Here is a 24,509-nt window from a genome sequence, read left to right as displayed (position 1 = left end):
AGAGCCTTAGGCCCGCCTTGTCTCTAATAAATGAAATTGCTAGTAAAAACCGGCTTAAACCAAAAACAACATATGGTATCGTACTAGATCTCAAGAATCTTGCTGCTTCATTATAGTTCCTGATTCCAACGTTCCTGCAAATAGGTCGAAGCCATTTCCTCCTTGGTTTATCATAGGCATTGCAGTTTAAAAGGACATGGTCTGCCGTTTCAGGAGTCTCCATATTACACAGCCCACAAATCACCTCTTGTCTTCTCCCATTGGAGGGGCCCCATTTAGAAGTAAAAGCCTTAACCTGGAGAGTCCCATATCGAAGCTTCATAAATAAGACTTTTGCTCGTCTAGGTTGGATAGTATCTATCCATTCCTCAGCATACGGTAATGGTTTAATATCCAGGAAACTTAAAGTAAGTCTGCCTAGATCCTTGCTGTAGAGAGGGCTGTTAAGGGTAAAGTCCCAAAATACTTGTTTTAGTTGAATCTTAGATTGTTTTGTTAGTGTATGTGGTTCTTCCCAGTAAAATTTTAGGCCAAGAGTGTAAAAGCATTGTCTTGTATAATGGAGCCACGGGAGGGAAATTGCCTTGTCCAAGTCTATAATCTCAATTAGCGCTTGCCTATAATGGATTAATTCAGGGGTAGACCAGAGTCTACACCAGTAAAGCAAGGGCCTCAAGGCTGCCAATTTACCTATTTGTTTCATGTTAATATCATAGGTTAAAGGAATCAGTGGAGTAGATGGAGGGAGACCCAGTACCCCCCTCATAAAATTATTTTCCTGGGTAACCAATGGGGTTAGATTTATGAATCCCCAGAGTTCAGCACCATATAGGGCAGCAACCTGTGCTTTGCACCTATAGATCTCAAATACTGGTGAAACAATACTAGACCTTGAACATTTATAATTTTTGCTAATTGCCATGGAGCTATGCGCTAAGGAAATAGCAGCTTTGTTAACATGCGGTGCCCATGACAATTTAGCATCAAGGAGTATCCCTAGATAGTTGAAATTTGTTACTCGTTCCAATGCCTGCCCTCTAATCCGAATGTTTCTCTTGAGTGCTTTATGAGGGTTAACAGTCAGGTATTTGGTCTTGTTTGTATTGATTTCTAATCCCTTCCGGCTGCAGTACTCACTAAATTTATCTAATAGAGTTTGCAAGCCCATGGGAGTTTGAGATAATAGGATGGTATCATCTGCAAAGAGGAGGGCGGGGACAGGATCACCGTTCAATCTTGGTGAGTCATGGTTGCTTTGCTTCAGATAGTGAACCAGATCATTGATGTATAGTGAGAAGAGGGTTGGGGCAAGCACACAACCCTGTCTCACCCCCCTCTAAATAGGTATTGGGTCTGTCAACTCACCCTCTGGCCCCCTCCGAACCTTTGCAAATGTATTTGCATGTAGTCTCTCTAGCTGGCTCAAGAGGTTCCCTGGCATACCCTGTTTCCCTAGTGCAGCCCATAAGGAGTCTCTTGGCACTAGATCAAAGGCTGCGCGCAGATCCACAAATGCGATATAGAGATGGCCTTTCGTTAGTCTAGTATATTTCCACATTATCGTCAATAGCCTAAAGGCCTGATCGACTGTGCTCGTCTGCTGTCTAAAGCCAGCTTGGTATATAGTCAGTATGCTGTTTCCATCTATCCAGCTGTTAATCCTATTCAGCAGCTGTCTAGCATATACTTTTTGCGTGACATCTAAGAGGCTAATAGGTCTATAGTTCCCTGGTTCATCCCTGGAACCTTTTTTGAAGACTGGGATTATTTCTGCCCCTTTCCATGACTCGGGCACAAGACCTCCCCTTGATAATGCGTTACTTAAAAGATTTAGGTAAGGTGCCCAAATTTCTAAACTATGTTTGAACAGGTCCCCCGGGATCTTGTCCAAACCGGGGGCTTTCCCCAGCTTGATTGCTTCAATGGCATTCACCGACTCCTCCAGGCTAAACTGTAACTCGGGTAAGATGCCCTGAGTGGCTAATGTTTTATGTCTTGAGGGATAGAAATCAAGACTGGGGGGATCAGAATAAAGGTGTGTAAAATAGTTAACCCATGTATTGGGATCTATATGATGATCAGTAGAAATGTTCCCCTCTTTGCTACCATGGGTAACTATTTTCCAGAAGATCCTAGCATCACTGGTTTTTGCTGCTTCCAGGAGATCTTGCCATTTTTGATCCTCCCAGTTACTTTGGGCAGTTGCCAGTGTTTTCTTATAACTGGCCCTTGCCTGCTGTATGGCCAATTGGTTCTTTTGCTTTAGAGCCTCTATCAGCTCTCTTTTCCTCTCCCTACATTTGGTAGTGTACCATGGGCTGCTTGGGGTGATCTGTACCTTCTCCTTTTTGGGCTTGTACCGTGGCTGTTTGGTCAGGAAGGGTCTTAGTGCAATACTCATTGATTGGTGAATGGCCGTGATGGGGATATCAGTAAGTTCATTTTCAACATAAGGCTCTAGGAGATTAGAATATGTATGGTAAATATTTGTCATAGTCTCCAAATTGCCTATTATTGCAGGCCATTTTATATCCCGTCTGTTGTTACTGAGGAAGGGTTGTAACTCCACCTTATTATGTTCTACATATTCCAAATCCAAATCTAGGAGGTGGGCGCTAAGTTCAATTATTAACGGGAAGTGGTCGCTTTCCCTTCTTTTATCTATTTTAAAAGTCATTAATCTTCCCCATGTACTTATACTATGTAAAATATAATCTATTTTCGAGGTAGAATTGCCTCTCTGGAAGGTATCCAAATTAAGGCCTCCTTCACCCACTCTACCATTACATGCCCTCAGTCCATGTTTTAATGTAAGGCCCATAAGTTGCAATGCAGCCACTGTGCCTGGGACAGTTTTTTCTATTGTTAAATAAGGAATTGCTCTGGCTCGATCTTCTTCTTCTGCTAAATGTTCAAATCCAGTTATGGGTTCTTAATTGCAATTAAGGTCACCCCCTATCATAATTGTCTCTCCTCCTGGGATCTTTTTAAGCAGGTCGTCTAATAGAGTTATTTCAGGCGACTCCAAGTTTGTCCTTCTAGGTCTTATATATACATTGAACAAGTGGGATATTATCTTATTTTTTCCCCCCATTACCAACCATAAAATGTCATCTGACTCTGTGGCTTGCATACGTATCTCAACATTTAGTGAGATTTTCACCCAAACAACCAGTCCCCCCGACGGTCTCCCTCTAGCAGCTGAAATTGCACTAATAAAGTAGGTTTTATATCCTAGCTTATACGGCGGGTCTTTAAGCCAAGTCTCTTGAAAGAGACAGACATGGTATTGATCAATATAGTCCTGCCATTCCGGGTCTGTAAGCTTATTTTTTAAGCCTGCTACATTCCAGGAGATCATAGTGATAGGACCCCTCCCGTTTGGGGTTGTAACATTAGAAGTAGGGCTCAAATATGCTGTCGAGTCTTTCCTACGGGGCAAAGACTCCACTATATTCCCTGCCCCTGTAACATGAGGATCAGACCCTATGAGGGGCTCACCTACTGTTGGGTCCCCAATTAGTCCCACTTGTGCCTGATCAATCTGGAGTAGTCAATCTACTCTTTCAAGATTGGAATCACAGTTTCTTTTTTGCGATCCCTCCTTGACATTATACTTAGGCCTCGGGACTAGGGGTTTGGTAATGTAAGGATCCAAACTGAACCTCATGGCATTGATCGTGGGGGCGGCGGTTCTCTGTTCCATGTCAATCAGGCCTCTGGATAAGCTTCCATCCTTAAATGTTAATGCAATAACATCATGTTGCCCCATCCCTCCTGAGATTCTTTCTGCCCTCTTTATGTCTGAATGAATTATGGATAGACAGTGTCTTTTAGTCCTAATCCAATGTGTAAGCTTATTCTTTAGGGAATCTTCGTCTTCACTACTATCTATGGCCAATTTTGGGACGTTTAACAGATAAACAACATTGGTCCTATTGGGAAACCTATCCCCCACAGAATGTCGATTCCATGTAGTATAATGGTTACAGTCATGAGATGCTTGGGGATGGGTGATCTGAGTAAGCTCCACATTCCCCTTTTGGGGCCCTTTTACCAAGCGGGATTCTCTTCGTGGATTCCCTATTTTTTGCCATAGATCACTAGCATTACTTCTAGGGTAATTGCGTGGACCAGTATTTTCCCCGTTTACCCCTCTCGTATATCCCTGCGGTTGCTGTAAAATCTTGGCTATAGCTGGGGTAGGGTTGGGGTTAGTATTTAAATTTTGAGAACGTGTGGATCTACCTTGTGGCTGAAATGATATAAGGGGGATCTCCTGTTCGCACTGAGCTTTGTGGGTGCCCCTACCCCCCTCCTTTTCCACAATATCTGATAGGGTTCTTACTTCAAGTTTCAGGTCCTTAACTTCCTGTATTAATCCAGAGAGTAGGTCATAGAGGTCTGCTATAGTTCTTGTTTTATGTTTTGGAGGATTCATTGGTTCTAAGTTGCATGGAGAGATCCTCTCTCTAGGTAACTGTACAATTGGAATAGTTGGGTATAACTCATTCAGCAATTCCCCCTCTTGTGTATTCTGTACTTTATTACTATCAAGTTCTGCCAAGACTGCATATTTATTGGAACCTACAACTTCACACTCCTGCTTGTGGCCCTTCTTCCTAGTACTATCTATGGTGCATGGATGTCTGGATCGAGTTGTAGCATCCTTAGGGCTACCAGTCCTAATATCGGGTGATACCTCCCCCTCTTGCTGACTAATAGTCTCTGTCACTATATATTCCTCTAGTTCAACTTTTTTTGTGTAGTAAGAGGTGATCTTTTTATCAGGTCCCTCCCGGACAGTGGCCCTACTACATAATAATGACTCTACCTCCTCAATAAGATCATCAATTTCGTCTATAGTGCAATTCTCGCCCGCATTCCTGAGTTTTTTTGTAGATTTCTCTTTCCCCCTTGGAGGTTCTGATGCCTTACGTTTTCCCATGCTTTGGGCCACCTATATGATACTTCAGCTCTAATGAAACCAGAGCACAAATATGTATTTATGGACAAGAATAGAAGTAGGTCTAGTGGGGGTAAGCATAAATGATAAATACTGACAATGAATATGACAAGTATAAAGGTTTTACACTCAAAAATTACAAGTAAACTTCTTGCAGTAAAGTAGAGAGGCAACGACCCGGCCCGGCCCCACTTCAAATCTAGCAGGTAATAATGAGAGAAGCACTATGCTGAGAAAAGGGTGAGTTCCGTCCTAAGGCCCTCTATAAAACGACCTTTTGTAGGGGTAGGTATTGGCACAGTACCTTCAGGCGGCCAGCTACTTGTGAGCTGACTAAACCGAGCGTCTTGATGTAAAAGTTAGGGGGGTGGCCCTACCCTGCCTCTTCCTGGCAATGACGGGCAAGGACGGCCCCCGGGCACACCTCTCAACGCGCTTCCCGCGACGGCGGGAGCGCTGTAGAAATTTAAAGGGCTCCTGCCCCCGGACACACCTCTCAACGCGCTTTCCGCGACGGCGGGAGCGCTGTAGAAATTTAAAGGGCTCCTGCCCCCGGACACACCTCTCAACGCGCTTCCCGCGACGGCGGGAGCGCTGTAGAAATTTAAAGGGCTCCTGCCCCCGGACACACCTCTCAACGCGCTTCCTGCGACGGCGGGAGCGCTGTAGAAATTTAAAGGGCTCCTGCCCCCGGACACACCTCTCAATGCGCTTCCCCTTTGTATTTTTACATTCAGGATCTTTTAATAAAATGACATAAAACAAGGGAACAGCATCAACTGCCACTCTCAGCTCAACCTTCATAACTCCCTTGCATCATGTCAAATCATTCCAGAATCCCACAACTTCACACACATCACAGATCCTAGAAACCCATTTCAATGATATAACCACATTATAAGACATAACACATCTCCATCCTCAACCAAAATCTTAATAAAACAACAAATGATAGAAAGATTAACCTAACGAAAACAAGAAAAAACTTGTACAGAAATTATTATAAATAACAAATAAAACATCCGAGCAAAGCCAAGCAAAGAAGCTAAATTCTACTATTACATTATTAAAGTAATAACATGGTGCCAGATGTATCAAACATTTTTATGATTGCAAACGGATCGCAAAACGGAATTTTGGTATGTAACGAGTCCAATTTGCGACTACAAACCGATTCCGTATTAAGAAGGGGCGTTTCAAGGGCATCCCTTCTTAATACCGAATCGCAGAGGTATGTATGATTGTTTTGTGACCGTGAATGCGGTCGCAAAACAATCGCAGTTACCACCAATTTCAAATTGGTGGTAACCCATTCGCAAAGAGGAAGGGGTCCCCAAGGGACCACTTACCCTATGTGAATGCATGTGAATATGTAAAAAATGTAAAGAAAACTTTTCATTTTTCATTTTCAAACGCATCCTGCTTTCCTTTAAGGAAAACGGGTTGGATTTAAAAAAAAAAAGATTGCTTTATTGAAAAACAATCACAGACATGGTGGTCTGCGGAGCCCAGCAGGCCACCATCCCTGTGATTGTAGCCATTCGTAATGGCTCGCAAATTGTGACTATTAATGAGGTAGGTCCATTTGCAAGCCCTTACGAATCGCAGTATGAAAGTCCTGGAATTTCATACATTCCAATAGTGAGTACTTAATTGTGATTTGCTAAAAATCTCAATTAGGTAATCGCTATTGTGAAGAATGATACCTTTGGCCAAAAATCATTAAACTCATTCACATTATTAAAGTGAGAACAAAATCATTAAACTCATTCACTTCGTGTTTTGGTGAGTCTTCTTCCTAGATATCTGCCTGCAGTTGGATGACTTTTGGCAGGAATATTTTCACTGCAATTGTTTACTAGAAGACCCAATTCCAGAATATATGCACTATTGCACCTTTGACTTACAACATTCATTTGTTATACCAATTTGAAAACGCTCACCACTTTCTTTTCGACCTTCAACAGACTGAGGACCTACACTTGCCACAGACTCTATACCAGCACTCCTCATTTTTACAATCCGCTCACAATTTCACCACTGACCATTCTCTAACTTCACTGCACAATCATCACAGCTCACTTCTACAACTTTATGTATGGGGCCATATGTTAAATGTCCTTTCCTGACCACAAGACTAGGCAGTTTGAGATGCACCAAATCTCCATTTGACCAGATAAGGCTCTTAACCCCTTTCATTTCATCACACCTTTCCTTGCTGTTCTTTTGGCTCATCAAAATATTTTCTGACACTAGCAATGACACTAGTATGTTCACTTTCTGACTAAAGGACTGATTTAAGTCTTGGCGGAGGGAATACGCTGTCACAAATGTGGTATATATTCCGTCCACCTTGTTGCGATCCCACATAGGAAATAATGGGATCATATTATGGCAGTCATGTTTGTGGCAGATTATTTCCCTCCACCATGACCTAAATCAGGCTAATAATTTTCAAATTCTCTGTGATTCTGCACATCCATCTATAGCATAATTTATCGCATTCAAGTCCGCCCGTGGCATAAAATGTGATACTAGTATCACTGTGAGGTGTGCTACGGTATGCCCACAACGTCTTCCTAATAGAATCTTCCACACTGAGACCAGAAGCTACTGCCCCTTCCATACTCTTACTTACCAGTCTAGTCATTCTTTCAGCAAAGTTATTGCTTTGAGGATGATACAGACTGCATCTCTTGTGCTTGATGCCAACATCTTCGAGAAACTCCTTCATTTTACATGAAACAAGCTGTAAAACACTATCCCACATAATTTCAGAAGAAATGCCTCTCTTGAAAATATGTCTTTGAATAAATCTATCACACATTTGGTGTTGGGCTCTCTTACAAACCTCTCTTCCAGTCTCTTTGATACCTAATCTGCTACCAGCATCACAAACTGCTACTGAGATGGTAACACATGGAATGGTATAAAAAATCTAAACTCAATCAGGATCATCATCAGGATCATGTACAACTCCCATGGTGGTTGTCTGCGTTGTAAACCTTTGACATTCCAACAATCACTATACTTCTCAATACAAACTTCAACATCTCTGTCCAAAGCAGGCCACCAGTATGTTTCTCTCAATCTCTTCTTGCTAGAAGTCATACCCAAATGTTCTTAGTGACAAATTTCCAGCAGCTTCCCAGGCAGAATAAACTTATTATCACAAAATAATAAACCATTTTTCAAAGAAAGTTCTCTTTGCACCTTATTGGGCATTTGAAATTGAGGAGGTAAATAATTGTCTCCTGTCCAGCTCCTCACAATGTTTTCTATCAGTTTCTTCAACTTATCATCATTGATGAGTTCTCTTCTCTTTTCTTCCTTATTAACATGTTTGTCACCAATCCAGTACCCACCAGCAACTAAACATTTCTCATTTTCTGCTTCTTGAGTATTCATATCGTATTCAGCTAGGGAAAGCCATGAAAGACAATCTTCCTTCTTGTTCTATCTACCAGGTAGATGCTGAACTTCAAAATGACGTTGAATTTTGTATTAAGATGAACAAGACTTGCAGCAGCTTTAGTAGAATTGATATTATAGCTACTCAGACTTGGTACCAGAATTTTATGGTCTTTAAGTAGAAGAAATGTAGTCCCTCATACATAATGCTTGAATTTCTTTCTAAATAACTGAGTATTGACACTCATGGGGTTTTAATGTGTGTGTCGCAAAAGCAATGGTGTGATCATTATCTTTCACTTTTTGTGGCAAAGTGACTCCATGATCCACACTACTGACATTCACTGTGATGCACATTTTTTCCCCTAGAATGTAGAGACTCATTAGTGGAGCACATATATGTAATGCCTTGGCAGAGAGAAAAGTGTGTTCCTGTTCATATTTGCAAACTAATTGAGCTTTCTTTTCCAGCAACTTACACATAGATTCACCAACAGTGGCAACATTCTTCATAGGTTTCATGTATAATTCACATATTCTCATGAATGCCACCAACTGGTCATGATTACTCTGTGCAGGTTCTTTTTCCATCGCCTCCAGGATTCCTGGGCTAGGCATAATCCCAACTCCAGTGATCACATGTCCCAATATTCCACACTGTTCACATCAAAAACACACTTATCTTTTTTTGAGTTTTATGCCCTTGGACCTAAAAGCCTCTAGAACAGCACTCAACCATTTAAAATGTTTTTTTCATCTTTACCAAGCAATAACCTTTGGAAAACCTGCTCCACATGGTATTGTAGAATAGTTGCCACGGATCCCAAAACAAATGGCATTCTGCAGAATTGGAAAACACCTTCAGGTATAAAAAAAAAGTTGTCAAGTGCCAAGACTGTTCGGGTAGTGCCACCTGATAATATTTTGAACAAAGAACAAGTTTTGAAAATACTTTCACACCATTTATTTGAGAATAATGTCATCTACTAGGGACAAAGGATGTCCATTGACCCAAACAGCCATATTAGGACTATGCAAATCTATACACATCCTTAATTCTTTTTCCCAGGCAACCACAATGGGTGATAGCACAATGATGATTCCATGGGTTCTATAACTCCTTCTTCACACACATATTCTTTAAAAAAATCCCCCCTCATGTTCAACGGAACAGACTTCAGGTCGTGCTTGCCTCGTTCTTTTAATTTAATGACATGTTCAAAATCCTTCATTTCACCCAGTTTTTCACAGCAAACATCAGCAAACTTTTCCAGTAAATTTGACATATTACCACACAAGACTTAATTTAATACCTTCCAACCACAGTACTTGCTGAGCACACACAGATTTAAAAACGATACATAAATAACCCTGATAATGCCAGCCAAGTATATGAGGGCCCACAACAAAAACATATACTTTACCTCACACCAATCTGCCTCTGAACTATATTGTAGTCTCAAAATAGCCCTTCAGGTCAATTTTGGAGCCATTTTATCTATCAGGATTAGCATTTGATGGATAAAGGGCATAACAATCACAGCTTTTGTTCAATATTGGTTCAATATCGGTTGTGATGTAATGGTAATCTTGGAGACAGAATCTGTTGTTAGAGGAAACATACCACCACTCGCACAAAACATTTCAATAGGGCATTTGGCTCTCAGCATATAATTCTCATGCATATTCACACATAACTACAAATCTCCAAGGACTTTCAGAGGAAAGGAATGGGCTAAGACTCATCCTCCCACAGAACCACATACATAAACCTACAAGGAGCCAAGCCCAGATAGATGCAAAACTAACTCTCAACAGGGACAAGGAAACTGATTAGTTTCCTAAGAGAACACTCACCCACCAAGGTTACCTCTTGGTGGCATGCTTCATCATCGGGGCCATCCTGCTCCGCTACAGAATGGGGCTTGCTGCAACCAACTGACTTCATGGGCACAGTAGTTTATTTGACTATGATGTTATAAGAATAGGCGTGGGGGTCATAAAAAGGTTAAAATGCCTGCCTGCAGGAAAAACCTATGTTTTAATACTAATTCCTGTAGTGATATGATTAAAAAAGTGGTAAATAGAAAGGATAGGGTTATGCTATGAACCTACCTTTCAAAGTGGGTAATACATGGTTCAAGCCTATCCCTTGGCTTTTCATTAGGACCAGCAACAGCTCCCTGGTGCCACTCCTTACAACTAAGTTACAAAGCCAATTCCCACCTAATATGTATACATAAACAGGTAATTCTAAGTCTATTAGCAAACTTGATTCAGATTAATTACCTCAAAAACATAAAAGGAAGAGTTAGCCTGCCCAAGGCAGTAATTACTGCGTGCACATACATACTTTGCCTTTCCAATTGCAACAACATCTTCAAACGTGAAATACATTTGTAATGCCAAAAGATCAATGAAGGTGATCGCACTCAGTGATGTCTGACCAAAACATTAAGAGAATGACACAAAACAACATATAACATATAAATAGTGTAGACACATAGATTGCAGATATTAGCTGCGAGTGTCATGGATCCTCCAGTGGGTGCTGGGCTTCTAGTCACACTCTGTGAAAGGGAACAATTGGTTATGAGCAAACAGTGGTTTACATCATCTCTGCCCCAGAAATCACCATGGCCATTAAGGACAACTACAAAATCATCCACAAGGACAGAGTCAACCGGCCTGGAGGTGGCATTGCATAATCTATATGAACACCCTCTGCCTGACTACCATCATCGAGTCGCGGTCTTAGTTTATGCACGGGCACCTACATTTCCAGATCCAGACCAACCCAAACATCTCCCTACATGGCACCCTCATCTACAGGCCATCCAGACTGTGACCCCAGTTCTGCAAAGACATCACCGACCTTGTGGCCCCCCAAGCACTCACCTCCCCCGACTACATCCTACTCGGTGACCTCAATTTCCACCATGATACCCTTGATGACCCTAATACCTCAAACCTCCTGGACAGCCTCACAACTCGTCAACGTCCCTACCCACAAAGCCAGAAACATTCTTGACCCCATTTTCTCAGCAAGAGACAACATCACCATCACCCACACCTCCGAACACCATTGGACTGAACACAATTGCATCCTCTTTCTCTACACAAAGAACACCGCACGCCACCAGACCCCCGGCAGATGCTGGGGCAAAGTTAGGAAAGCACAGATCACCAACACTCTCAACCACTCCCTCTCACCGGACGCAGAGGACGCTAATGAAGCTGCATGCAACCTACACTGCTGGCTTTCAAACTGCACCAACAACATAGTCCCCCTAAATAAATCAGCAGGGAATTGATAGAGCAAAACACCCAAGTGGTTTAGGCGAGACCTACAGGACTCCAAGAGTGCCTGCACCTGATTGGAATGTAAAAGGAGGCTCAGCAAATCCACCAAAGACTGCACAGCCTACAAAAATGCAGTCACCATGCACCACCACAACAGAGCCACCAAAAAGCTGCCTTCCAAATACGCCTCAACACCAGCACTCACAACATCAAAAAGCTCTTTGCCATCGTCAAAGAGTTCATGAAACCCTGGGTAGACACCTTATCCAACCCTCCGTCCCAAGACCTCTGCAGTGATCTCACCACCTTCTTTCACTGTAAGATCCAGTACATCTACGAAGGCTTCAGGAACCAAAGCCCGCCAGCACCGCTCACCACCACGGACCTAGCACTTCATCATATACTTAACTCCTTGACCCCCATCACCAAAGAGGACTCCCAAAGACTGATGAACTCCTTCCAATCCAGGCACCCTCAGATCAATGCCCTTATCATATCCTCAATCTTGCCAGTGCCATCATTTCACCAGAGCTCTGCCGAAACATCAACCTATCCTTCGGGACCACCACAGTCCCCTCAGAATGGAAACACGCTGCAATCAGCCCGCTACTCAAAAAACCCACAAATGACCCCAGGGAGCTGAAGAACTACAGACCCATCTCTCTGCTCATTTTCCCAGCCAAGGTAATGGAGAAAGCTGTCAACCAGCAACTCACCGAGTTTCTCGAGACACACCGTATCCTAGACCCTTCTCAGTCCGTATTCAGAAGCAACAACAGCAACCAAAATCGCACTCTTAGCAGCCACTGACGACATACGCATCATAATGAACCACAGAGGCACTACTGCACTCATCTTCCTAGACCACTCTGCTGCATTTGACACCATCTCCCACTCCACCCTCTGCAACAGACTGCATGACACCGGCATCCGAGACAAAGCCCTGAACTGGATCAGGTCCTTCCTCACAGGAAGAACACAGAGTGTCAGACTACCCTCGTTCACATCAGAACCTAAAGACACTTGCTGCAGAGTGCCCCATGGATCCTTACTCATCACAACTGTTTTCAACGTTTACATGGCCACGCTGGATACGATCACCACACAACACGAGCTAAACATAGTGCCCTATGCCAACGACACCCACATGATCCTCTCCCTGTCTGAAGACTCTGCTCAACCCAAGAGGAATTTCCACAACGGGATGAGAGCAGTCGCTTTCTGGATGGAGGCCAGCTGCCTCAATCTTAGCTTGGACAAGATAGAATCCTTGTTATCAGCTCCACCCCTTCTGCCTGGAATGACTCCTAGTGGCCAACCACTCTGGGTAATGCACCTGCCCCCACTGACCATGCGCTGAACATGGGCATCATCCTGGACTCCTCTCTATCAATGACCTGTCAAGTTAACGCTATCTCTTCATCAAGCTTCCACACCCTCCGTCTCCTGCGGAAGATTTTCAAATGAATTACTCCCCGACATAGGAAGAGAGTAACCCACGCACTCATCACCTGCAAGCTGGACTATGGCAACACACTCTATGCCGGCATTACCAAGAAACTTCAATCAAGGCTACAAAGAGTGCAGAATACAGCAGCCAGACTCATCCTGGACAACCCCGACAAAGGAAAACCACCTCCCACCTGAGAGACCTACACTGGCTCCTAGTTAACAAGTGCATCACATTCAAACTCCTGATCCACATCTTCAAGGCACTGCACAACATAGGACTTGAATACATCAACCACCGCCTCACCTTCTACGTACCCAACTGATGACTCCGTTCCTCCTAGCTCGCCCTTGCAGCCGTTCCCAAGACCCGGAAAAGCACAGCAGGAGGAAGATCCTTCCCCTACCTGTCAGACCAGACATGAAACACACTTCCTCTCAAGTTCAGGCAGACCGCATCACTGAAGCAGTTCAGGAAGGACCTCAAGACCTGGCTGTTCAACTGAGCAGCACACCTACATTCAGCACCTTGAAACCCTAGGGGTGATTAGCCGCTCTTTACAAATCCTTGATTGATGGATTGGTAGGTAGCTGCTGTTCCAAAATGCATTCCATACTCACTACTCCAAAGCTCTTCTCCCATCTCTGAACCTGCATTTACCTTGCCTGGGGTCTGAATATTGGCATGCATTCGAGTTGCAGTGTATTTAAGCACTAGGAAAAGATGCGCACCTCCAAATTGGAGCCTCATTGCAGTGTCTGACACAACTAGAGAGCTCAAGAACGCAAAATGGCAGCCAGTAATGGAACAAAAGGGGATCACCCTGCAGGACCCTCCTTGGTTTAGGTGGTTGAATAAATTCCTGCAAAAAAACAGAGTCACTCTGGAATAGCCACGGGTCTAAACTAAAGATTCCTTTCTTGTGAGGAGAGCAATTATTAGTACAAAAAATACAGAAAAAGGGCCGTTTGCCCTCTATAGTGCCTCATAAACTTATTGGTAGCAAATATGATCGCTTATCTCCCCTGACTTCATGCTTAAGTTGATGGGGATGTTTACACAAAGGTAGGAGGGGGCCTGACTGATGACACCAATAAAATGTAATGATGCTGGTTTACCCAATGGGGTTGCAAACCAGGGGGTTACCCAGTTGACAAACAAATGTGCATGGTCAGTATGGGGATCAAATGTGTGGTGGACGTCTCCTGATGTGTAAATGAATTTCATTAGACACCTGATAGAAGATTACATTGTGGTGTACCATATGCAGGGATCCTTTGAGTGTGTTAGATTTCCTAATTGATAATAAGTCACCTTGTCAAGAGACGGTGTGCACACAGGGATACCTAGGTGTCATCTGCTCTTTCATTGATTTACTTGACTCCATGAAATATTGTGATTTAGTCCTATTGTGTTAGTTTCCAGTTTGTAAATCCAACGTTGTTCCTTCTTAAACAGTCTTGGTTTATAGTTATGCTCATCTTTCGGGTGTTCCAAAACCAACCATCTATAATACTGTACTGTGCGCTCCTTTTCTAACAAATTAGTTGACATCTTTGAAGTGGCTCTCCTGCATCCCAGGTTGCTACGATGTTCACATATTTCTGTCTTCATCTTACGGGTGGCCATGCCTACATACTGAAGCATTTTATTAAGTATACCACCCTATCTGTATTACTCTTGGTGAATTCTCTTAATTCCCAAGTGGTGTTGTTATTGAAAGTTATGGTTGTTGTGGCCCTGGTCAAGTGGCATACACTACACCCCCCACAAGGATGGGGACCAATCACTGGTGGCAGAGTGCATGATCTGATCTTCATTACAGTTGTGTGTACCAAAATGTCTTTTACATTCTGACCTCATATGTGTGAGAACATAGGTCTAGGGATCTTCAATGACCCACTATTGAGAACGCGCCAATACTTATTGATTATTTTGCTCACCTGGTTGGAGGCAATATTAAATGTGGTGACACATGTTGTTCTATCCTCCTTTGCCTTGGGGGTAGGCATCTCAAGTAGGACTTCCCTATTATTATTCTGAGCTCTTTTCATTGCCTGGGTAATCATTTTATGGAGGTAATTTCTAGTTTCCAACCTGGTTGCTAAATGGTCTTCCTGCTCATTGCAGTCCGTGATTTTTGAGCAGTTCCCCATCAATCTGAGGAATTGCCCAAAGAGGAGATTATCTTTCAAATAGAGAGGGTGAAAACTATCATAAAGTAACAGGCAATACTTTGCCGTTGGTTTTTAATAAGTTGTGGTGCGGCGGACCCCCTGATCTGCTATGATGTTGAGTTTAAGAAGATAAACTCCTTGTTACTTATTGTATGGGTGAATTATTATGCTGACAGTCAGTGAAGGGACTTGAGGAAAGGTGATTGTGGCCAAAATAAACCCCAATGTTGCACATAGAGAGTGCAGCGTGGGGGTGAACACCAAGATGAGAGTGGCAAAAATCAGAAGGCCAGTATTGGAATCTTTTCTTGCCACTGACCATAAGAATCTGAGTTTTTATAAGTCTTAAGTTTCAAGAAGCTGATTATTCCTTGAAAAAATTGCCTTTAAATGTGGATTGTTATTACATTGTATTAAATCATTTAGACAGATATTTTGTCCTGTGAAAAGTCAAAGATTGCCATAGTCAGCAAAGATTTTGGTGTTGCTTACTACCTCTGCCAAACCCAGCAGTAAGAGGTTCACACTGTGATACTCCTTACTAGGCTCTTGTGGGAGGGATTATATATATTATTTGCCAACCATAGTTGTGTACATATTTATAATTTTACAACTGTAAACCTAATTTCTGCATTGTAGAAAAGCCTATGCCCAATTGTGTCAGCTTGAGTTAGCTCATTTGAAAAAGTGTTTTTGGCTGCCATAGGACAAATCTATGGCCCTGATTCTGACCCCGGCGGTCTGAGACCGCCGGGGCCAGGGCCGGCGGGAGCACCGCCGACAGGCCGGCGGTGCCCCGCAGGGCATTCTGACCGCGGCGCTTTGGCCGCGGTCAGATTTGGAAAACCGGCGGTCTCCCAACGGTTTTCCACTGCCCTTCAGAATCCTCCATGGCGGCGGAGCACGCTCCGCCACCATGGGGATTCTGACACCCCCTACCGCCATCCTGTTCCTGGCGGGTCTCCCGCCAGGAACAGGATGGCTGTAGGGGGTGCCCCGGGGCCCCTGGGGGCCCCTGTAGTGCCCATGCCAATGGCATGGGCACTGCAGGGGCCCCCGTAAGAGGGCCCCACTTAGTATTTCAGTGTCTGCTATGCAGACACTGAAATACGGGACGGGTGCCACTGCACCCGTCGCACCTTCCCACTCCGCCGGCTCAATTCTGAGCCGGCGTCCTCGTGGGAAGGATGATTTGCCCTGGGCTGGCGGGTGGCCTTTTGGCGGTCGCCCGCCAGCCCAGGGCAAATCCCAAAATACCCTTAGCGGTCTTTCGACCGCGGAGCGGTATTTTGGTGGGGGAACTCTGGCGGGCGGCCTCCGCCACCCGTCAGGGTCAGAATGACCCCCTATGTGTTATGAGAAGTCACTACAAAGGCCATACAATAGACTTTTAAAGGTGGGTTGGCCATTCATGTTATTATAACACTTTACACAGTATCGTTCCGAAATTGTTATTTGTTACTTCTTTGTATTGCAAGCACATGCCCACCACGTTTAGGCACCAGCATTCTTCTTTTTCAGTTTTTATTATTTGTATTTATCTTAAAATGCTTATTGAGTTTATATGTATGTTTTATTGTGAGTTGGCGAGTGCAAGAAAGGGTCAGTAGGTGGATACATGGATTCCTAAGTGCAAGGATGAATGACAGAGTGCATGTGTGATGAGTTATTGAGCCCTTGCAGTCATCAGTGGCTCTAGAGGCTCTTTCAGGTATAAGCCAGACTTACTGGCATTATCAATGCTTGTTTCATATAAGGCTTGCATTCGATTTACTTAACAACTTTCTCTTAATGCCAAATAAGTGAGATGGGCATTGTTACTACCTACGCAGCATCGTAGAAATATAGAATCTGACATACACAGTCCATTTTGTGCAATTAATTTTGACTCAAAATACATCAGTTTTAGTTCAATGACAATTTTCAGGAGAAATTCTATGGTGTATGTTTATATGCCAATGCAACAATTAACAATTAATTCTGAAAAGTGCTCTAGAAAGACACACTGCTGACTAAACTTACAAAATGGTACAGTGACAAATCTTGAAATAGTACAGTCACAAAGCGAACCACTGCCTTCTCTTAAAAAAAAAAGAAAATAATAATTTTTCTTTTCTAAACAAATTCCATTTTCTCATAAGGAAAACGGGCTGCATTTAAAAAAAATGTTTTATTGAAAAATATACCAGACCTGGTAGTTTGCTGACCCCAGTAAACCACCATCCCTGTGAATCTTGCGATACAGAATGGGTCGCAAAGTGAGACCTACCTCATGAATATTAACGAGGTAGGTCTAATTGCGATCAACTCCAACTCACACAAGGTGCCAAAGACACATTGGTACATGGGTGTTTGCGCCTTCTTAATTGCAATTCACAAAAATATGCAATTAGGAAATCACAAACTGTTTTTTTCGTTCATCTGGCCCTATATTGTTTGGTACATTTGATTTTTTAAGCATTTATTCTAACAGCAGAACAAAATAAAGTCTACCTAGTAAAATTAAGCAGATCTATTTATTTTAACTTACAAAATTATGCATTAGGTTTGATTAAATCATATAAGGTTTGAGCATGTCAAAGACAACAGCAAAACCGCAGCAAGCCTGTATATATTTAGGAGAATATCACCTACCAAGAGCTGTCCAGCAAAGCAGATAAAAAGGATGAAGGAAAGCAAGAGAAACGCAGCCCCGAAGGAGATTCCAAGAATAGATGTTCTAGAATTAAAATAAAACAGGCTTGTTAGATTGAGTAATGAGGAAACATTTCACACTTCTTTGACTGTTATGCATATTCAGTTGAACTATATGCCTTACTAAAATAACAGTGTCAGTGCATCTGTATTTCAAAATACCCATTCACTGAAATCCAACTTCTGTTGAGGCTCATAAAATAGAATCTGCTGTACAGTATTCACTTCAGTATTTTTATATACTTTTTAAATTTTATTTTAATTTACATAGTTTTTCCATATTATGTCTTCACCAGCATAAATTAGTGTGTTTTGCACAGAACTGTAAATACATATGTCAGATATGTTTAATACAATTCCATGAAAGTTAACCGAACTGTGGGAGGGCGGGGTGGAGGGTGGGGGTGAAGCAGAGAGGAAAGAAGGAAATGTTTGCTGAGTGGTAGTTGCCATAGAAGAACTTGGTGTGAACTGCAAATTTCAAAGACACAGAGACGACCCAGGGACATATTTACTAGAAGGTGGCCCATCAGCTATGACGCGCCACTTTTCTTGCACCTCCCTGTGTCCAGCTAACGTCACCATGGTAGCACCATATTAACAATACGGAGTGCCATGTCGCATGCCAGCACAATATTGTTGAAATGTTTGATGCTATTATGGCGCATTGGTCGACTAGCACCACAAATTATGCTGCTAGTCCAGCAATGCATGGGGAGGCAATTGGAAACAATGGGAGCATCACTTTAACACCTGCCTTGAGCAGGCACTTCAAATGGCAGGACAAATGGTGCAGTAACATTTTGTAAATTTCACTGCATAATTTTTCTGGGCCTCCTAAAGGGGGAACACCCTCCTTGCATACATTATGACTGGCGCAGGCATGTTGTGGCACAAGGGGTTACAAAATGGAGCAATGCTTGCATTGCGCCACTTTCTAAATCTGGCAGGGGAAAAAGGCCTCCATGACCCCGCCAAAGTGTAAAAAAAAATTACTCTAAGACGGTGGAAGGAAGCACTAGGTGTCTGTAAATATGCCCCTCTGAGTGTACGGTTGTAATTAAAACAAAGCTGAATAGTTTAATCCTCACGTTAGAAGGCACTTGATTATGTGAGGTCTTGATTCAACAATATCCTGAACAGGTGGGTCTGGAGTCCCTTTCTAAATTGGATGATGTCTGGTGCCATTCTTAATTGGATAGGAAGGGTGTTCCAGTTAGTGGGTGCAGAGCTTGAAAAGGATTATCTTTGCGCTGTTTTCAGGTGTTTGATAAAGTGTCTTTGCTTCATGAGATTCTGGTGCTAACAGATATTTTTAGCAATTGTAAAAGATAGCTTGGCATGCTCAAACAAATAGCTTTAAATGCGAAGCAGCTTATTTTAAATGTTATTCTTGCCTGCAGTAGAAGCCTGTCGAGATCTCTTAGGGTAGGGGAGTTGTGATAAAATGTTCTTGTCTCTGTGCTGAACAGAACCTGCATTTAATCTGGAGATTTTATGTACGTGGGCACTGTCTTGAGTTGATCATTTGAGGGTAGCAGCAATGTTAACATTGCTCAAGGCAGGAAGTTAGAAAAATGTTAGGACCTTTACCTTTATTTGAAAGTAGACTCATGGTCTTTGCAATTCATAAAAAGTGACAAAGCACCTTTTGTAATTCATAAGATCCCTTCCCTCATTGAATGTGCCAAGTAGACATGTGGTTGGGTTGGTGGTCAACAACAAAACAATGGGGCATATTTAAGAGCCTCTAGCGCCATTCTAATGCCACATTAGCATCATTTTTTGATGATAATGTGGTGTTTGAAGACCAAAAGAGCTGCGCCATCTTCAAAAAGTTGCGCAACGCATGCATTGCACCACTTTGTAACCCTTTGCACTATATTATGCCTGAGCCTGGCATAATATATGCAAAGGGGGCGTTTCCCTGTTAGGGGGACTGAAAAAATGGTGCAAGGAAATCCAACAGATTTCCTTACATCATTTTTATCAGCACTTTTAACGCCTACTCAGAGCAGGCATTAAAAGGTGGCCTGCCATTTATTTCAATGGGCCCCTATGTACTCTGTAGCAGTAGCGTCACAATTTTGGTGCTACTCTTGCCGAGTACATCAATAGTGCCCCCTACCCTGCGCCATAGTGCAATGGATTTTAAATACGGTGCACTCATAGTGGTGGTAGGTGGGCACTAAAGGGCGCAAGAAAAATGGCGCTGCATTGTGTTCAGCATCACTTTTATTAAATATGCCCCAATATTTGTCAAGTGGTGCACAGAATGGAGGAAGAGTTGAAGAAGACGCTAAGTAAATATAAAAGAAATGCCAAGGAGGAGTGAGAGTATTGCACCAGAAAAGGTCATTCATACAACAATCCCCCTACACAGTTACAACATAAATAGTATCATATGATTGGATAAAATTGTTTTAGGAATCTCTGGTCTATCACATTCTCTGTGTAGCAGGAGCCAGATTAAAGCCATATGCTAACAGGTCTTTTTTACACAGTGGTGCAAAAAAGGCACAATGATAAACCCTTGGGTAAATATAATTTTTCTAGGTTCCAGAACCTAATTTACAGACCTCCAAATGGTAATTGAGGCAATTTTGCAGATGCTGTTGAAGATTCTGCACAGCTCTGCCCAGGCGTTAACAAAGTCGAAATGGAGCAATGATCAGCAGGGCGAAGTGTCGCTTGTACCTAGGTCCCAATCAGGGCTTCAGTAAAAATGGGCGGGAACTGCATTCCTACTTGTTTTAACACTGGTGTTTTGATCTACATAAACCTGTAAATACATTATCCAGGTCCTATCTTAGTTTGTATGAAATGAACAGACTAGTTAGTCCTGTTTTCTTCACTAAAAGCTGACATTCCCATACATACAGGGTGTACCTCTTCTTCTTTTTATACACAGTTTTTTTCCAATGAAATCGTTGTTGTCATTTAACATCTGATACCACCACTGTGCTGATAACCCCCCATCTCTTCCGTATCCCTCAGGGCCCTCAAAGCCACCTGTGTAGCCGGAACTCTCTTTGATGTGAAACACTGGTTGTCTACATCTATGATCATGTCAAGAAGAAGATCTTCCTCCTCTTTAGCAATTCTGCAGGTTCAGTGACCTAATGCAGAACTTCAGAATTAGCAGGTGATGCTGTGGCCACTGTTTCAAACTGTGAAGAGATCATTCAGCCTTTCACTCATGCAAGGTCAACAATAGTTGGATAATGGAGTTCGGAAACACTTTGTATATATTATCTCTCAAGATATCCCTTCATTTACCCTACTTATACTGTTGGAGTGTGACCTTTAAAATCAATATTAACATGAAAAGCTTGCAATATAATGTATAATGAAACTGCATAGAAAATCTGTTAATGTAGAAAGCAATACACACGTTTGAAATGTGCCCACGGTGAGTGGCCATCAATGTATACGATGACTAATGAAACTTATTAATGATGAATTAATAATGTACTAATGTTTGCATTTGTATTAGCATATCATAATTAGAGCTATGTATTTGTGTTTTGTTAACTAAATTAATCAATAGGCCTTAGTTAGCGAGGGTCTGGGCCTAGCTGCGTGGTCTCATATTAAACTGTGTTTTTCTTAACATGTAATGTGCTGTTCTCCTGAAGGACACAAAGCTGTACTTTTCCAGAAGCTAGAGATGTGTATGTAGCCATAATAAATTCTTTCTCATGAGACCCAGGGACAAGGCTGTCTGGAATAGGAGAAAACAATGGGATTACTGACTGGAGCGTAAAGTGTAACTTTTCTAGTAAGGTGGAGAATTATTCGACAGAGACAATGATGCACCAAAATTGATCCAACAGGGAATTAAGGGCTAGTTCGACTGTTTTGATATAACCGCATGACCCAAGGAGAAATCAGCCATTACTGGACATTCCACTTGAAGCTGTACTTTGCCATTTTGAGACTTTGGCGGTCATTCTGACCGCGGCGGGCGGCGGTCGCCGCCCGCCATGCGGTCACCGCCGAATGACCGCCCCGCGGTCAAAAGACCGCGGCGGCCATTCCAACTTTCCCGCCGGGCCAGCGGGCGACCGCCAAAAGGCCGCCCTCCGGCCCAGCGGGAAAGCCCCTGCAACGAGGAAGCCGGCTCCAAATGGAGCCGGCGGAGTTGCAGGGGTGCGACGGGTGCAGTGGCACCCGTCGCGATTTTCACTGTCTGCTAAGCAGACAGGGAAAATCTTTGTGGGGCCCTGTTAGGGGGCCCCTGCACTGCCCATGCCAGTGGCATGGGCAGTGCAGGGGCCCCCAGGGGCCCAACAACACCCGTTCCCGCCATCCTGTTCCTGGCGGTAAGAACCACCAGAAACAGGGTGGCGGGAAGGGGGTCGGAATCCCCATGGCGGCGCTGCAAGCAGCGCCGCCATGGAGGATTCCCTGGGCCAGGGGAAAACCGGCGGGAAACCGCCGGTTCCCCTTTTCTGACCGCGGCTTTACCGCCGCGGTCAGAATAGCCCAGGAAGCATCGCCAGCCTGTTGGCGGTGCTTCTGCGGTCCCCGGCCCTGGCAGTCATGGACCGCCAGGGTCGGAATGACCCCCTTTGTCGTTTATCCTTCTATTACTTTAGATCTATCCTCTGTTCGTTCTTATCTGATAATTACTTCTCCTCCTTATGAGGGAAGAGCCTTACTCTTAGATATGCCATACTGAGACTTGCCCTGTCCTATCCTTGGGGATGGTGAATCGAATGATGTCCTGAGGACGAAGACTGACGCTGTTTGCTGATTCTTTGGAAGGGTAACTATGTGGTGAAAAATGTAATTGTCTACTTGACTTTTTTTTCTTGGTACCAACTGCTCTTTTGATAGAGGCCATAGCTAGATGTTCTCCAAATTTGTGTTTGTTAAATTGTTTTGCATGAACCCCAACATGGCAATGCTAATTCGAGGTTAGTTAAGGTGTTCACCAAAATCTGACGCACATAGACAAATGACTGAGTTCTTGCTTTGTTGAACCTTATACTCTGAGATTCTGCTAAACTGTTCCTTATTAGTGATGTGTTAATGCTTAATGAATATTCTCTATGCGTTGATTAACTGTGTTCAAATTATGTATCAGAAGAGTTACTAATGGGATTGATTGCTAATGGAATTAACAGAAATGACTATTAGATTGTAATCAATAGGGAATAAATATCCTAACACTTAACTAGATTTGTGTGGTTATTCATGACCGAAAGGTCATGGTGATTTCATTATTGATTCTTATGAAATGTTATTGATTACCTTGTTGATTAGTTACAAAGAGATTGATTGGGTTATTGAGATATGGATTTTGCGATGCCAGAAAGATACCTCGTACTGGGAAGTCTCCGAACGTGGTCAAAAGGTTCACCGGCCTAGGCGTGTCTCCTTGTAAGTTTACTTATCAAGGTTCTGACGCGCTATCAGTTTTTGGTAGCAGGGGAAATGGTTTGGCCCTTTGAGGCCCCAGGACGAGGGACCACTGTTTGATGAGATTGTTGATTCAAAGGGTCTGGTAGCAATTGATGAGCGTAGTTCGGAAGTAAGCAAGGTGTATCGGAAAAAGTGGGTTTTGGGAAAAGTTTTCTTTTTCAGTGATGCTAATTGGAGAAATTATGTGCCCCTAAGTCCCGAATGACTTTCCCGGAATCTCGGAGCCTGCCGAAGTGAGTTGAGCATGTTCTTGGTGTTCTAGTGACAGTGTGAATGAACTAGGTTTTGCGCTTGCACAGCTTATGCACACCGCAGGTGAAGTGTGAAGTCTGTGAGGATTTTAGGCCAAATGATGTTGTTTTAGTAGGAGTGTGCGTAATCCACAGTATGAGAGTAGGGAAGTCAGCGAACTTCATGTCAGTGTGGCGCTTTGTGCTAAAATATTATCCACGTGGTTGTTGGTGATGTACGGACCCTGCGTGGTCTAAGACCCCGGAGTATATTGATAAGTCTATGAGACACTTGGTTTATGTTGAAATTTGCGTGGTTTAATAGGTCAGTCGGGCGTGGTTGACGAGTCGAGTTTGAGTCAATGTGAGTGAATGGAAACTTCAATGGAGATTTGGTGAGTTCTAAAGTGCATTAGAACAACCCATTGACAAGTCGAGAGTAGAATTGGGGGGTCAAATTTTGCTTGCGAGTGCGGGATCTGAGAAGGAGAGAGTAGCGGCCAAGGATAAGCATAATCTCTGTAAAGTTCTGAAGCGATTGTGTTACCCTTTCCTGTAGTGAACTGGCAAATTTGAGTTTTTGTTGGTGCTCGCAATATATTGCATTCGTTTTTGTGTGAGCGGAGAGTGAGGAAGACAAGCCGCAAGACTTTGTCAGCTGCAGTGTCTGTGAGTGTGACGTCATTGGAGCCACGCTGGGATAGGTCGGTTAGTGTGAAGGGTCGTGCACAGATTGGCAGCCATCCGTTCGAGGCAATTGGTTGAGAAGGTAAGCGAAGAGAGTTCTGGGAATTAAAGTCACTTCCTGATTCGATTGTAAACAAAATAAAAGACGCAAAATTAAGTTT

At 43.2% G+C, this 24,509-nt stretch overlaps 1 protein-coding gene across 1 annotated transcript in view; it reads right to left on the bottom strand.

Moving 5' to 3' along the window:
• ADCY2 (adenylate cyclase 2) overlaps positions 1-24,509 on the bottom strand; it is a 4,811,883-nt gene that overhangs the window by 1,224,946 nt on the left and 3,562,428 nt on the right. Inside the window, exon 15 of the mRNA XM_069219709.1 lies at positions 17,942-18,026. Coding sequence (XP_069075810.1) covers positions 17,942-18,026 — 85 coding nt within the window. The remainder of the gene's footprint in view (positions 1-17,941; positions 18,027-24,509) is intronic.

The sequence above is a fragment of the Pleurodeles waltl genome, chromosome 2_2 (assembly GCF_031143425.1).
Source record: "Pleurodeles waltl isolate 20211129_DDA chromosome 2_2, aPleWal1.hap1.20221129, whole genome shotgun sequence".
Taxonomy (NCBI): domain Eukaryota; kingdom Metazoa; phylum Chordata; class Amphibia; order Caudata; family Salamandridae; genus Pleurodeles; species Pleurodeles waltl.
The sequence above is the reverse complement of the archived record's forward strand: the minus strand, read 5'-3'. Positions and strand labels throughout refer to the sequence as shown.